The sequence below is a fragment of the Corvus brachyrhynchos genome, unplaced genomic scaffold, assembly GCF_000691975.1.
Source record: "Corvus brachyrhynchos isolate BGI_N302 unplaced genomic scaffold, ASM69197v1 scaffold97, whole genome shotgun sequence".
Classification (NCBI taxonomy): Eukaryota; Metazoa; Chordata; class Aves; order Passeriformes; family Corvidae; genus Corvus; species Corvus brachyrhynchos.
In genome coordinates, this window is record NW_008239758.1 from 2569473 (window position 1) to 2586252 (window position 16780).

The following is a 16780-nucleotide window of genomic DNA, read 5'->3' on the forward strand; positions in this document are numbered from 1 at the left end:
TAATACAAAAAACACTAAAAAAGGTAAACAAGCCCTAAAGAATTACTTATCCAACCCAGATAGATGCCATCTCCTGCTTACAATCATTGCAATAAAGAGTTTGGAATAGAATAAAAAAAAACCTCTGGGTTGAAAACATCCATGACTACATGGCTGTGACACTAGGAAGAACAGCCCTATCTGCAGGAAAAAGGTGGTGATGCCACATCTGTCTCATAGGAGCTCTTTGCTTGACTCAAAATTAATCTAAAAATTTAGAGGTGCCAGTGCTGGCAGCTTTTGTGACAAGGTATTGGATCACAGGGACCACTGAACAGATCAATTCTTATGTTCACATTCTTATTTTTAGATGCCCACGTCAGAGGGCTTTTGAATGGACTGAGGCTCACTGATGGGCAACAGGAAAGTTAATTGTATGTGTCTATTAAAGATGCACTGAGTCTATTCCACATTCCCTTTTCAATTTCAGTCCCTCCGTTTTCTTGTGTTACTGGTCATGATCCAGAAATGCAGTGTACTCTGTTATTGCTTGTGGAAGGAAGGGATGAAGCAAAGTATTTGCAGGTAACAATTATTATGTAAATTCATTATACCTGCAGAAGTGTATCTTATAAATCAATACTTACTGGGTCACCTCCAGAAGCAAATGAGATGGACTGCATGTGATGGTTGGCAATAATCTGAAAAGCATAACAGAATAGTTAAACATGCTCATGGGCCACATTAGAAGACAGCAGAACATGTCTTCATAGAACAAGCAATTAAATTCATAATAGCCCAGTTTATTAATTTATGCATATCTCATTTAGGAAGGAAGGAGATAAAAATAGGAATATTTTTGAGACTACCTGTTCATGTTTAGCAGTCTAGAAACCTGAGTACTCTTCCTTAAAGAGTTTCCAGAATTAATTCAACCACCAACTTCTAATTGTACCCAAAAGGAAGGGAAACCTGGTGTCCTAATCCCCTCCTGGAACAGATGTGCAATGGACAGGAGACCTCAGCACTACAGACAAAGCCCTAAGAGCTCCTTGATGCTCAGCATGGCACCAGCTCAGTGCAGGATTCCCAGAGCCAGTGAGCCAGAACTACCTCCCTGATGTTCCCCTGCTCCAGCTTGGAGCAAAACCTGCTGCTGGTCTGGGGCGAGATCATTCTGGGAGCCGATACCAACAGCTGAGGGAGGAATTGGGTGGGCAGGACAAAGATTCTTATCATATCTGCCAAGAAGGAAGGGAGCACAGCCCAGTTCTAAGCAAATCCAGGCTCTCAGGAACACACCTCAATGGAGCCTGGAGACTTCACGTCGTATAACTGATTGTACACGTGTATTACCCAGCTGTAAAACAGCTTTGAATGACACCAAAGCCAAGTTCTGACTTAGTATCTTTATCAATTTTTTTTTCCTCCTAGGACTTGTCAGAAACTACAGCTGGGCCCAGTGCCTTGTTTATTAGGCACTTTACAGGCAAACACATCCAGAGAAACAGTTTGCCAAGTGCTCAAGGATCCCTCCTCATGGAACACACCATCATGAACTAAAAGGACCTGCTGCTGTATGTTCAATTCCTCCAAAGTGCTTTCATTTTTTAATTCAGAGGCATCATGTAATTCAGCTTCAACAGGGTCTGCTAAAGGGTGCTGCTTTCCCTTTGAAGGGCACAGCCTTTTGTCAGAAGCCAGGAAGAAGGAGAAAACAGTAGCATGGAAAAAAGGACACTGATTACATGTATCCTACCTGCTGTGTGTCAGCATTTATCAAAGTGAGGCTGCTTGTTGAAATGGTCAGCTTTATATTCATGCCAGAAAACTGAAGGTTACTTTTGCCAAGTACAGAAGACAGAAACTTCACTGGAGGCTTTGAACAAAGAAACAAAAGAAAGAGGCTGTCAGCCCACTCTGTGAGGGGCAGAAACATATCAAAGTCAAGTAGCTTTTACGGTATCTTATTGAAACTTTTAATGGAGAAAGGATAATGGCTTGATCAAACACAAATAGATCTTCTAACAAACATCAGCTGTGAATACAATACTGGTAGGAATGGGTTTTATGTCAACAATAGGAGAAAAAAGTTTTAAAGCAAAATCCCAGTGAGCTAAATGCTATAGCTCAGTAATTCGGAATGTGCAATTTTCCTTCTGAACTCTTCTTTGTTTCCTAAGGATGAAGTGTTTCTGGGTAAAGCAAGAAATTCTCTCATGTATTCCTTTTTCAGGAGCAAGTTCATTCCTCTTGAGCTCCACAGTTACAGAAGGAAATCAATAAGTTCCACTGGACACAACCCAACTGTAACCACTGATGTTGCCCCTCATTGCATCCCAGTTACTTAATAAAACCCATTAAACACTGCCATTTGAGCTGTGTTTAATTTTTTATATATATAAATAAGTAGCAGATAACTTCCAGTGAATCAGCTCCCTCTTCCAAACCAAAAAAAAACCCCAATTCCAAAAATTTAGCAGCCAGAGCCTAAAACTTGTAAAGCACCACACACAGCAAGGGCTGGTAGAAGCAGGAACTCTGGGCAAAGCATTAATCCTGAGAAAAATAAAGCAGGGCGTAGCCTGAGCCCCAAACCAAAAGGGCTAAACACCCTGCAACCAGTGCTTCCATGTTATCCAGGCTGAGTTCAGATGGATTAATATGTGCTAATTCCAGCACGGATTGAAGCCTGTTAGAGAATCATGTATCCTGCTTATCAAAAGCAGATATAGAAAAATAACTGCTAAGCCAAAACAGGATTTACCTTCCGCTTTTTTATAGCTCCATTTGTACCCGATACAGCTTCACACAGTCGGCTTATTGCTTCCCTGCAAATAAAAGAGTACAGCACAAACTGTTGGATCATTTCACATGCACCATCTGTAACAGAGCCAGCAGCTCTGCAATTTATTGTTATCAGCCCACTTATAAACACTTAAGTCTTCTGGAAGGTCTTTCACAGTTGTTTTTCTTTCTTCTTTCCTCCCACTGTTAAAAAAAAAAAACAACCAAAAGAGCTATTTAACAAAATACAGTGATTCAGCAGCCTGGTTTGGATTGATTCTTTTTCTTCATCAAAATCGGTTTCACCTAATGAAAATTTGTTTAATAAAAAAAACTCCAAACATAACTAACCACAAGACAAACAACCTCATGCCTTCAAACCCTTTTTCTCAGAATGGTTAATAGGTCTCTTGCTTGGCAAGAGGGGCTCCTCCCTGCTTAATCCTTCATATTTAGCACAGCAGGTGCGTGCTGACTGGGCCCAGCTGGGTGCTCTGATCGACTCTCTGGCATTTGGGATTTGTTTTAAAAAAAAACAAAACTAAACCAAAAAACAAAACAACACCCCCCTCTCAAAAAAAAAAAAAAAACAACCAAAGAAAACCAAACCAAAAAACCAAACCAAACCAAACAAAAATACCCTAACAAGTTAACAGAATCAAAAGCAAAAAACACAATAACCCAAACAACAGTGTGGAGGGGTGTGGAGGTATAATCACCTTCTCCAGTTCATTTTCAGAGCTATCAGTCCATATCTTGTAGGAATTTCCCAAACTAAACCTTCTCTCTAGCCACTCATTCTCCTCTGCAGGTTCCTCTCAGTTCAGGCAGCAGAAGGGTAAGGCATAAAGCACACACGGTGTTCATTTCTAGCTCAAAGATAAATCCCACACAGGATAACAGAGTGGTGTGCTGTGCCTATTTTCCACACTTGAACAAGGCAAACTGTGGCCTTTGCTCAGGCAGGTGGCTGGTTTGGACATTCAGTGGAGCACTGACAGCCCTGGTTGAGGTTAGCCCAGCAGCTGGGAAAAAACCTTTCTGCTGGCAGTCACAGGCTTTTCCTCACTGACACTTATTGCTTTGAAGTCAACAGGAAAATAGTGCCTTACTGGGCTGGGATGTGCTTTGCAAGTTTCCATAACCTTGCCTGGACATCCCGGTTGGAGCTGCAGCCCAAACCTCTCCAGCTGCCCTGGCTCTGTGCCACAGGCCCTGTCACCCTCTCAGGCTTAGGGTCCCATATTGGGCACTTCAAGCCTCAGCCTTTCTCTCATGGCTGAATTCAGATTTATCTTCCAAGCTGGGATTTTTTTGTTGTTGCTCTAAAGCAGAAGGGAATTTGTTTAATTATTTGTTTATATTATTGAATTATTATCCAAAGAGCTAATTAGGAAACGAGCTGCTTAGGAAAGTTTTTCTGTTTCCAGATTCCAGCGCGTGCGTGGGAGGAAAACACCACTGGCTTTCATCTCCTGAGAAAGTTTTGGTTCAGAAGGGCTAAAAAATATCAGGAGACCACACAATGACAAAAGGTTCCAGCCAGGTATGTCCCATGAAGCAGAGGTGCCCCAGTGAGGAGCATGGTCCCCCCAGGACCCTGCAGATCAGAGAGGAAATAAAGCCAGCCCAGTGCTGGTGAACCCCAGCATCGCTGCTGCCCCTGCTCAGTGCCCCACAGGCTGCCACACCAGTGGGCTACGTGCTTGAAGCACTGAAGATCAGTGATACACATTGAGGCTTCCTGCCAGGGAACATCCTGAGAAATTCAACCTGGATGCTGTCAAATGAATGGAGACCTCACCCACAGCAAAATATAATTAATATTTTCTGAGTGAAAACAGCAGGGAAGAAGAGGGGCCTCATTGTGGGCTACACAAGATGGAAACCCAGCCTTTTAAACACTGACCCTTCTTAGCATTTAAAGGCAAAGTACTTCCCCCTACACAACTGAAAATACCTTTTTTAAGCAAATTCCTGATACCCTTCTTGGTTAGCTCCTGTTTTATTTACCTGGTACCAGGAGGAAGGCCAAAAACGAAAAAAGAGGAAGGCATCCTGCAGGATGAACTTGCAGATTCCAATAATCAGCTTGGAAAATGAGAACTCATCTTCTCATTCAATATTAAAGGAAATTAAAATCAGAGCCAAGACATTAAGGCTACTTGGAGCCTTCAAGTCTAGCCCTACCTAGAAAGAAAACCAGATACAGAACAAATTGGAAAAACAGAGAAGTTGTCTCTTTTGGTGACAAATGAGTTCTTGTACATGTCAGGCAGCCCATGTGAAATCAAAAGTTGTAGGCAGAGATGCCAGCCACAGAGCCTGTTCTTGTACAAGTGTGTTGACTGCCCACTTCACCATGCTCTGAAGCAACTGTCCAGCAAAAAGGAACCAAAATGTAGGCAAACCATTTCTACTTAATAGTTTCTATTACCTCTCTTTGGTAGGGGAAATAATCTTACAGACATTTCTTGCTGCACATCTCTGGGTGATTTTCCAAGTGATCTAACAAAACTTCACAAATATTATTTTAAAGGTGTGAAAAGCAGGAGTTTGGTAACACCTGCTGCTACAACTGAACACTTCCTACATGCAGCCATTTCCACAAACTAGAACCTGCACCACAGACTAGGAAGAAAAGAAACTCTGGATGCGTCCACGATAAACTGAAATCAGTCACCCATTTTTGGTATCCATAAGCCTTTAGACTAGTTGGGTTTGGTTTTTTTTTTCCTTTTTCAGGCCTGCTCAGAAGTACAGTCCACAGGTTTTCTCTAGATCTGCAGCCCTGGAGTGAAACCTGTGGCAGACACGGCTCCTGCTCTTCCCAGAGCGTGCCCGTGCGGGAGAACGCCTGTGGGCAGCAACACTGAGCTGCTTTGTTTATTGTTCCCCCAAAATGAGAATAAAGGACGAAAGATGGGCTGATGTAAGCAAGCAAGCATGCTGTTGAGGATTTGCTTTTAAGCATCTAGGGCCCTGCCTACACCATGTAACAGAAAGGGATTATGTGGCTCAACAAAGTTGAAATTAATCTTCCAAACAAAGTCAGCCTTCTTCCAGCAGCCCTCCCCGGCTGCACATTTCAGATGCCCTTCACCCCTCACTGCCTGACCATTTTCGGGTTTGCAAGTTAATGTCCCAATCCAAGATGCAGAAACCCTTTTCCCAGAAATGCCCAAATTTGATGACTGATAATCAGCTTGATTTAACAGAAGTGGGAAAAGTGTAAGAGGAAAAGAGCTGAAGGGCTGGACAAGAGAAGAACATATCAGGGTCCAGCTAAGGCAGGACCCGCCACAGCACAAGGGTGACAACCCAAACACATGTTGTATCCAGAACAGCAAGCACAGGCTAGCCATTACAAAAAAAATACAAAGCCCCTCAAGCAGAAGAATCTGTTACCCTTATTGTTATTTCTTGGTGTTACTTTTCTCATCTACACAGAGTCTGAGATCACAGATTTCTGCAAAATGGGAGGGATGTCCTAAGAACAAGTAAGTTGGGTCATGGGCGGGCAACAGCAGAGAGCTGGAAAACAAGCAGTGGAATCTCCTCTGCCAACCTCCTCACCCCACAGCCACCGAGGGTAAAGAGCACCTCAGTGCCCAGCCCTTCCCTTGCTGCACTGTGGTCATTTGGCCACACAGCACCTCTACACCCCATGGTCATTCATAGGACTGGAGAGGCCACTTTCTGCCTTCCCTAACCATGTGCCTGCCAAGCAACTGAAAATGCAAGTCCAGCAAGAAAACAGAAAGTAAATCCTCCATGTTCATGCCTTTGGATGCCTCACTGCACTTTGGCAAACATGAGTTTGTTGATCTTTCCAACATTCATAAGGTAGATAAATAACATCTTCAATTTTAGATAACATGAGGTAACTAAGCATGCACATACACATAAAGCAAGGAAGGGTGCAGACATAACTAGAGACCCTTTCTACCTCACCTCAAAACAGAAGATGCCTCTTTGTTTAGTGCAATGCCGTCAAAGTAAAAATATTTTTTACCCCAGTTCAATAACAGGCACGATTAAAATGGGATAATTTCCAGCAGCTCCTTGGTTGGTGCATTGTGCATGTCTCTATAAACTTACTCCCCTGAGAGAACAATAGGGGAATAATCAATGTTATCTTTGCTCCAGTCAGCTTGTCATTGATCAAACTTTAAAGTTTGCATGCGTGAGCTCAGCACTTCAGCATCTGGTTTGCAAACAGTTTAAGTTTTGAATTTCTCGTGTTAAGGTCAGCAGTGGCATTTTTTTTAGGTGATGGAAATACTTCCATTGTTAAATTTTGACATAGTTCTGCTTAACAAAACCTTACTATCTGGCCCAAATTTAAGTTGCCAAGCTCTTGTCACGCAGTAATTCATATTCATTATTTTCCAGACAAACCATCCAAAGCTCTGTTCTCTCAGCACAGCAGCACACACACCTCTTGCAAACAGGAGATAACCTCACCCTCTAGCTGAGCTGTGAAGAACTGAGTGGCCTGGGCTTTGGGCTCAGTGTATTACATGGCTCTTCTCGGTCAGGAAAGGACTCGCCTGAGGGAAGAATAGTGGTATCTCAGGCACTTCTTGATACCCACATGCAGGAACTGGGTGAGTGTGTGCTTATGCCAGTTGTAAATGTCAACAGCTGCTGATTCTGAATATAAAACAAACAGGACAGCTTTAAAGTGAAGTCTATGGGCACTGAAGGACTCAAGTTTTTCAGTTCCGTTCAGCTGGTAAGTCTGGGAGCCAACAGGTATAAATGCAACACTAATCTCTTCATGTTGCTTTCCTTTCTTCATGACTTCTTTGATACAAACTTGAGCAAGCAAAACAGCATCGGAAAATCTCCTGCCAGCAGGAAGGAAATCTGGGCAGGCACAGGAACCCTCAGCCACACTCCTGGCATCCTCAGCATGAACTGTGCCAGAGGAGCAGCTGAGAAGACAAGGGAGCATGTCTAAGGCCAGGTCAATATAACCTGCAGCCACCCATGTCTCCAAAAAGCCTTTGGAGGTGCTGAGCTGCTGGGTGGCTGCTGGGGCTGCCTGGCAGAGCGCTAGTCCTGACTGCTGGACCGTGAGCACATGGCAGCAGCACACAGCACTCAGAGCTGGAAAGAAGGTGATTGTTTTGAAAACTCAAACACTCCTGCAGTGCCAGACTTGCAAGAATAAATGTAAAAAGAAAATTTTGCTTTTCTGTTTCTGACAGGACATTTCAGCCACCCCACAGGCATGGGGGTACTAACAATCTACACCCAGAAACTGGCATCAGTCTGCAACAGAAGTTGCAAAGTTCTCAAAAGACCACAAAATATTTCACATTTAAACCACATCCCCAGCTGTATCTGAAAATGAAATATTAATCTTTATCTGATTTGCAGCCTAAAAACTTGGGCTTGCAGTACAGATGGAAACAGCTGTATTTCAACATGCTTTCCTTGTGACTCCACCTCCAGCTGTGCCTGGTCTCGGTGCAGATGGGGTCAAGCGATGTCATACATCTGATAAAAATTCATTAGATGACCTTGCTAGATTGAGGGACTGATGGCACTTTCTGCATCAGGAGTGAAGCAGCGTGGCAGAGAGACCCATGAGGGTCCTGGCTCTCCACCTTGGCCACGGCACCCACAGGCACGGCAGCAGCAGTGGGTTTCCCCTGTGCAGGCAGCGCCGAGCCCACGTGCACAGCCCGGCTGCTGCCAGTCCCCAGCTGGCACTGCAGGGGGAGGCTCACTGAGACAGAAGAACTGGGAGAGGAATTACGTCTGTGCCCGAAACAATTCATTTTCCAATGCAAATAGCCTATTGTAATGATCAAATAATTCAAATCATCACTTAGGAAAAAACAAAACAAAACATGCGAACTCCTATTCAGAATTGTCTCAGAGCTTGGCACACACCCTCAGCTTTATACAGAAATTAGCACTCAGGCTTTTCATTCTTGGTCTGAATCTGAGTTTTATACCACCCACCTGGTGACTTGTGTTCGCGTGCCAAAGTCCAGGGATCTCATTGACTGCAGCACTTCAATACAGCCCATGTACTATGGAAAACAGACAGAGAAAAGGGAGTACTGTTAATATCTGGTACACAAGTAAGAGGAGGATCACAGGAGGAAGCAAATGTGATTACTGTCCACTAAGTTTATGCAGAACCACAGCCTAAATGGAAAATCAAATCAGCCATCCTAAAGCTGCTTCCTAAATAGATCTTGTTTTACTAAAAGTGTAGAGAAGAGCAATAAAGATACCAATGGCTTAAACACCATAGCACAAAAGAAAAAAAAAGGTAAAGCACTCTGGGGACACAAAATCCAATTATTCCTTTTTTTTCATTTCTACTTACTCTCACTTATTAGCCTGTGAGACTGAGCTGGGAGAAATACATGAGGGAATACTGGAGAGAACAGAGTCCTCAGGAGCAGAGAGGCTCTGGAAGCCCCACGAGACCAATGCACTCAGAGCCCCCCTGCAGAAGAGCTGAGTGTCCCTTCAGAGAGCAGAGGCATTACAGGCCACGAGGAAAACCACTGGCTCCACACTGCTACGTGTCTGATGACAAATAACCTCTGCAGAAGATGAAAGATGTGAAGTTGCAATTCCAGCTCGTAGCAACAGCTCTTAAGAGCCTACACTATAAACTGACCTGCTCTTATTAAAGGCTGACTGCCACACTTCTGTTGTATGGAACAGAGCTGGGGCTTTTTCTATACTCATTTGGGATTTGCATAAGACTAATTCTCAGAAATATCAAGGATGTGATGGCATATCCCCAAACATATCTCACTAATCCTTCAGCATTTCTGTGAATGTCCATCTCTCTGTTGTTGAAGCAGTCTGATCTCTTCATTTCAACAGGCTGGCATAGGTCTGGGTCTCTCATTTTTCCTCTTGGCACCATCCTGCAGTGCTCACACAGTGCCCAGAGGCTGCAGTCACAGCCTGCCTGTGCAGACCTCTCCTTCACGAAGTCAAAGCTTCTGGGACACAGAGACAACTTGGCAAACCCAGGCAGGGACGTGCATGCTCTGTCCCCTTGTCTGAATGGAGGGAGAAAGCATTCTGTGTCAGAGAAAGGTACCGTATTTAGTTCCTGTGCCTCATTTTGCCTGTAAATCAATTTTTCTGCTGGGCCATTCAGAGAGGGTTGGGTCTAGGTATCTGTTTCAGCTTTGGAGACTTTCAGAAATGAATGTATGTGTGAAAAAGAGAACATTATATGTGCAGTCAGGGATTCCACAACAATTGTATTATCCCTATTTTGCTTTCTTTCCAGATAGCAATGTAACCCTTGGGAGAACTCCAGAATTAGGTCAGAGACCTGGAAGAACATCAATAAGAATCTGAAAGGTTGGCAGAACTGCTTCCCTAATGAACATTTAATGACTTTGAGAGCTATCTGCCTTGTTAAAGATATTCCTGCTTAACAGGAACGAAGCAAATGTGGAAAATATGTCCAGAGCCTCAGCTTGTAGCACAGCAACGACCTCTGATCCTACAGTATAAGGTCAAGCATCCTGTGAGCTGGTTGGCTGCTCCTCTATCCTTGAAAAAAGAAAAATTTAGAGGAGTAGGTGAGTCATATGCTGATAAGTGAGTCCCCATTGCATCCTGAACAGATGCGTGGGAAGCTACTCTAAGCAAAGATGAAAAATCAATATTAGGTTTTTGCATAAGTGACCCTGAGTGAAGCTGAACTTATCAATGATTCACAAAAGACCTTTTTTTTTTTTTCCCTTTAAAAGCCTGAGTAGGGAAGTGCATTAACATGGCACCTCACTGCATCTCTCATTTATTTCAGCTGTTGTTGGTTATCTGACGTGGTGCAGCTCGTGATGGCTGAACCTTCACTTCACAGTATGAGGGTACAGAGAACCAGCAGAGCCTTGGGCAGGGGGACGATGTGGGGCTGGGGCAGAGGAAGTCAGGGTCACAGAGCCTGGGAGAAGCCTATGGAGCACACCAAAGGACAATGGAATACCAGAAGCCTATTCAAGAAAACAAAAGACATTCTCCAAGGAAGAAAAAAATAATTAACAAATAAACAAGGAAAATATTAACCCCTCCATAGCAAAATCTCAGAAGCAGCACAACCAATGTATGAGGGAAAGGGGAAGGCAGGGGAGAAGGACAATGTTTGTCTCAGAGACTTCTGCACCCAAACTCCAGTTCAGGTGGTGCCCCTACTCCCTGTCCTGTACACCCCAAACAGCAGCTGCCACAGAAACCCAACAGGCTTCTCTGGTGATGCAGGGTCGAGGCCAACTCATCTTTCCTGCTGCAGGGAAGGTTAAACTAAAGCATGGGCAGGGCAGCAACTACGGTTGCCTGGGACGGGAAGCCACAACAGCCCACAGCTCTTGCCCCAGCCCAAGCTATTCACCAGGTACTTTTGTGATAACCAGGTCCAAAAGTGGTGTCCAAGGAGGGGTGTTCATCTTCTGAAGCTCACAGAGGGAGGCAAGACCCAGGTCACCGAGCTGCTGGGCAAGTTGGGGGAAGCTGGACACAGGCCCAAGGGTGCACTAACCAGCCTGGGGCAACGAGCACAGATGTAACTGCAGAATTCAGCTACCTATAGAAAATAAAACAGCAACAGTGAAACAAGCCAAGGGCTGAAGACCTGATATTGCTGATGAAAGCAGATGCTGAACCCACTGTTCTGTCAGCAGCAGGATGGAGAGCTTTTGCCAAGACAAGCTGCAGCTCTTGGGAGGGAAAGGAAAGACTCCCTGGCCCCTGCTGGAAAGGGAACAGCTCCACTAACAGCAACATGTGCAGAGATATCCCATCTGCAGAGATATCCCATCTGCCTGCAAGGGCCTGTGGAGAGCACTGGCACCAGGAACTGCTTTGTCCCTTGGGGTTTGAATACAGAGCGTGATCGGGGGCCGGCTGCCATTTCCCCACACCGCCAGGATGGCAGGGAGGTGGTGGAAGAGAACAGCAGTTATTGAAGATGCACACACCTTTTCACATCCATTTACATGAGATGACAGAAAGTGGCTGCAAACAGGATGAGGGACTGTGTGGGAGGAGATGTGAAGGCACTAGGTAGGGCCAGTGTGAATAAGCAGCACATGGCAGGACAATGCAGAGTGCCAGGCTCAGGAACCTGTTGTGAGATTTCTCTGTTTTCACCCTGGCAGCCAACACCAGGAGCCAGCCAGGGGTGTGGGGAATGAGCAAAGCACAATTACTGTAGTTTTTGTCAGGAAGTTTTCTCAGCCCTTCCTTAGGGCCTGTGGTAGCCTTGGGGTTGGAAAGCCACTGTGCCCACTGGAAAGCAGAGACCACCAGAGCTCCCCTGGCAGTGGCACTGCTCCTGCCAGCACACAGACTCCACTGTGCCAGTCAGCTCAGCTGCTCATCCTGCCTCACACAGCAGGATTTACTGGGCTGGGGTAAGTGCTCCATAACGCTGTTAGCCGCCACCAGTCAGCTAATGAAGAACTTTGGCCCAGGTTTGTGCCCTGCAGGACATTCAATCGGCTCATTCCTCAGCCTGAACCACACTGGTTTCCTCCAGCAAACACCAACCCCATCCAGATCCAAAATCAAAGGCAGCAGAACCTCTCCCATTCCCATCACGGGAAGTGGAGAGGCCAAGGCAGCCCACAGCAGCAGTGCACAGCACTGCAGACGTGGGTGGTACCCCCGGGGCACCTGTGAGACAGCGCAAAATCCGGGCAGAACCAGCTGAAAAGCAGACTAGATACCTTCAAGGATGAAAAAAGCCCATTAAAGATCATTAAGCACAAAAAACCCCCACCAGTAGTTTGCCGGTGCTAGCCTAACTCTCCTCATGTGCTCGCCCTGCTCTCATCTTCCCCCCTGCAGCAGCAGCGGTGCAGACAGACAGACAGACAGGCCCTTGGTCTGTCCCACTCCTCGTGCCCACGCAGCACAGCCTCTTCCCTAAGGGCAGCAAGCCAGGGCTTTTTGTGATGAAGATTAGCTTTTGATAAATGAAATTTTTTCTGGGGAGGTCTGACCGTTTTATTCAAAGGCTTTTAATTTTTAAATATATCTCGAGGAAAAAAAAAAAACAAAACAGGGAAGTCATAAATGCAGCCATAAAGAAATATTTTCCCTGTCTTTTTAGTTTTGTGCTGAAAGACCACTTTCTGCATCCCTGCACTCGGGCCAGGTCTCTAACAGAATCGTTCCCAATCCACCCTGCCCCCGTTCTCCGGCTGTGACAAAGCAAATGGCCTGAAAACACGCAGGTTTCTGTGAGAATCGGTTCCCCGGAGAGGCGCGTGTGCCCCGCGGGCGATGCCGCGGAGCCGAGGCGCGTTCCCGCGGACCCGAGGCGCGCACCCGCGGGCGCTGCGGGGCTGCTCAAAGCCCAAACCCCGAGCCCGGCACCCTTCAGTCCCGAGCCCCCGGCGCATGATTCACAGCTGCGGCTCTGAAGCCATGAATCACCGGAGCCCATCTCCTTCCTGCGAGAGCCCGGCTGCGCACACGCGTGTAGTTATTTATTTACGACGGGCGATGCAGAGCAACTCTCCGGGTGCAGTGTCAGGGTGCTGAGCGCCAGGGAAGTGGCTACAGCTGAAATAGCACAATATTTCCCTGCCCTGAACCTGGGAGAGGCGCTGGTGGCAACCTAGGACCAGGAAAGGGCTGCCCTGGACCCCCTTCCCCACACAGAGGCAGGGAGCAACTGCTCCAGGCTGACCAGTGGCATCCTTCATGGACAACAGGACTCTGCAGGGCACTGGTGCCCACGTGCACTTTCAGGGAGCAGTTCATGTCATTCTGAACTTCCATGTTAGAAATAGTCAGGCTCCTTTTAATCTAGAGACATGTAACTGATTTTAGATATATATGATGGCATTATGTGTATGCGTTCGCCATCAAACCGCTAGCAGAGGATCAACCTGTACGTTGGTAAAACCCCTTTAAGACAAAGGATGCTGCAAACAACCTTCACCATATTATTTTAAAGTGTAATGGTATTGTAATGAAATATCTGGCAATAGTATTTCCTTTTCACATTTTAGTTAAGTAGCACATTTTTAAAACCAATCATCTTTCAAAGACTCGTGCTTTGATTTAAGCTCAGGCACAGAGCCTTACTCCATGTTAGGTCCAGTAAACATCATCCTTGCTGTTCTCAGAGAAACCACTGGTGCAGGACAGTGCTAAGAGCCAGATCTCATCCTCCTGCTCAGGAGCAGCCACCTCCCTTGCACTCCCTGACAAGCAAGAGTGAGGATGGCAAGTGCCTCTTGGAATATTCCTCAGGCTCATCACAGCCGTGACAAACCCCAGCAGGAAAGATAAGTGCCATGGCCACTATGGGCACCATTTAGAGACACCCTCAGCTCCCGATGGGCAGCGTTGTGGGAAGGTGTGTAATGGGTAGAATGTGAACAAGGACATGGTAAATATTCCCCTCGAAAAGCCAGCAGCAATCTGCATACAAACTGTGTTTTGAAACATAGCAGCGTGAGAATCAGAGCTGTCCAGGCTCCTCTTAAAATATTAATATTTGGGCTCTTTGTTATTTGCACGAGCATTTTGGGGGACCAGGTGCTCTTGTGGGTCTCAGCTTCCTCATCAGGCCTGGGTGACACATGGCTGTGAGACAGCAGCCCTGTCACACCCAGCCACAACTGCCTCCCCCAGGGGATGCAATGAGCCCAGCACTTCCTCTTTTTAAAACAACACCAAGAAAATTTCTGCCTCGCTCCAGTCTGCAGGGGACAGCTTCTGCCCTATGGCATTTCTTTAATTCACCACATTATTGCCTTTCTAAAATAAATGTAGATCCTTTCCATGTAATTGTTGAATCCTCCTCAGACTCTGATTATGCTGTTAAGGCCAAAGATCTCTGGCACAATAGATCAGCGGTCTCAATAACGTAGGTCTGACCCGCCTCCTAGAAGGGTCTCTGCTGACATCCCAACAATCCCATGCCCCAAAAGGGCACAAGAAGCTGGATGGGGAGAGTGAGTGTCTCCAAACACACAGGAGGGAGGGCAAGGGCCAGGGCGAGAGGGTAAGGACTGGAAGCAGCTCCAACTGCTCAGCCCTTGGTCTCTCGGCCCTGCTTTGCCTCCAGGTGAGACCATGCCTCTGCACCATACTCCTGCCATGCTGCAGCCCTGGCCACTTCCCAGCCCATCTGAGGCTTCCTCACCAGCTCCTGAAGAAGCCTGGTGGTCTCTGGGGAAATGAGCACCTTGCTCATCCTCTCACCTTGCCCATCCTCTGATGCTGAAATGCCCAAACCCCTATTCTACTTATTTACCAACCTGCTGCTATTGCTAAAGGGGCTAGTTAAAAAGAACACCAAGAGTTTGGCCAGGACATGTCAGCAATGTTCTTGCAGCTCTCCTTGGGCAGATTCCTGAAGGCTCACAGCCATGGGAACAACATAAGCAGCAAGATGCAGGGAAGAACATCTCCCTGTTGCGTTGTGAGGCTCCGGCCAGGGAACCCCCTTCAGAGATCCTGCCCATGAAAGGAAGAGCAGCAGAAAACCTTACTGGAAATACAACCTGGGCAGTGCCTGCCCCACAGCCTCCCTGACAAATATGTCGGCAGTGTGGGCCAGAATGCATCCAGTGCGTGGAGTTGCTCTGTGAGGGATGGGGAGCCCTTTCATGGGCCTCCTTTTCCCTCCAACACACATTTCAGGCCAGAGTAACCCGTTTTCGTTGCAGCTCAACAGCACTCCTCAGAAAGTCTACAGATAGTCCTTTGGAATTGGATGTTGTGTTACCTCTGGAAGCAGCTGGGGTGCTTTTAGCTCCCTCAGTTCAACGCCACAGCCCTACGTACACCAGAAGACAGGAAATACACGGGAGAATTCAGTATTTCGGGGCATGGACTCTAGAGGCGGGAAAATGGAGGTCACCCAGCTGAGCTGTTAGCTCTGTCAGAGAATGGAAGCCCAGGGAGAAGTACTCACCCGCACACTGTAGGTGGCTCCTGGCTCCTGGCTGGACGTGCTTTCATTGCTCTGTGCGAGGCCCCTGTCCTGCCTGCCCACAGGAGCGGGCTCCTCAGCTCCCCGCACAGCGCAGTCGCCCACTGGCTTTGGGGTTAGGAGCAGCTTGTCCAGGTCTGGCTGGGGATACGAGGCCGACAGGCAGCTGATCTCAGGCGAGGTTGGGCTGCTCGGGATGGTAACGCACTCCGTGAGTTTAATTCGCGGCACCTCTTTCGTTCCCAGGCAGAAGCTTTTCAGCCCCGGCAGATTTGACGGGTTGGCAAGTTTAATGTTGGCCATCCGGGGGATCAGCGTGCACAGCGTGGTGCAGGCGTCCTGTGGCCCCAAGGAGACATCTTCTGTCAGTAAGTTGGGTGTTGAAGAATGGGAAGAGGAGGAAGAACCTTTGATATTTAAAGACGTATTTTGTGTACCTTCATCTAGGGAGGTTATGGAATCATTCCTGAATCGGCTGTACTTAGCCCTGTGCAGCATTCCTGGATGTCTGAATAACCCTACGTACAGGACGTGTCCACCGAGGCTCTGCTGGCTGCGTTCTCTCATAGCCTTGGCAGATCTGTAACTGGATATTCTTGCATAAATTGGCTCTTGTAGATAAATTATATGGAAATCAAGCAAGTCAAACAATTTTCAAAACAGAAACCTATTGGATATTTTTGCTGACTGCCTCTTGAATGGTTTCTTTTCCTCAATGGACAAGGTTTAAAACTGCATGGACATCTGGCATTTTGTAAGCAGTAATAAAAGCAGCATACAGGAAAGCACATCGGTGGTGTAGCACCTTAAGCTGAAGAGCCACTCTCCAAACCTGCCTTCATTCCTGCCTCAAGACAGGCACTAAATCCCACCTAGCTCTGAAGACTCACAGCTGTAGCATCAATAATTGCGGAGTCCTGGCTGCAGCGAAAGCTCAAGCATATTCCACACAAAGCAGAGCAAGACAGCTACGAGCCCAAACGTATTTTCAGACCGGCATGAACCCCGTAAGGTGCCCGGCTCTCTGCACTTCCATCGCCGCTGCCCCAGAGGCGAAGAGCA

The 16780-nt window shown here is 46.7% G+C and overlaps 1 protein-coding gene across 2 annotated transcripts in view; it reads right to left on the reverse strand.

Annotated features, from left to right (window-relative positions):
* SHC4 (SHC adaptor protein 4) overlaps nt 1–16774 on the reverse strand; it is a 28452-nt gene extending 11678 nt beyond the window's left edge. For both annotated transcript variants that reach the window (XM_017742712.1, XM_008640037.2), the window contains exons 1-5: nt 15701–16774; nt 8746–8816; nt 2747–2810; nt 1739–1858; nt 627–680 (exon numbers count right to left, since the gene is read on the reverse strand). In XM_017742712.1, the coding sequence (XP_017598201.1) occupies nt 627–680; nt 1739–1858; nt 2747–2810; nt 8746–8816; nt 15701–16285 (894 nt within the window). In that variant the 5' untranslated portion in view covers nt 16286–16774. The remainder of the gene's footprint in view (nt 1–626; nt 681–1738; nt 1859–2746; nt 2811–8745; nt 8817–15700) is intronic.
* Nucleotides 16775–16780: the final 6 nt, after the last annotated feature.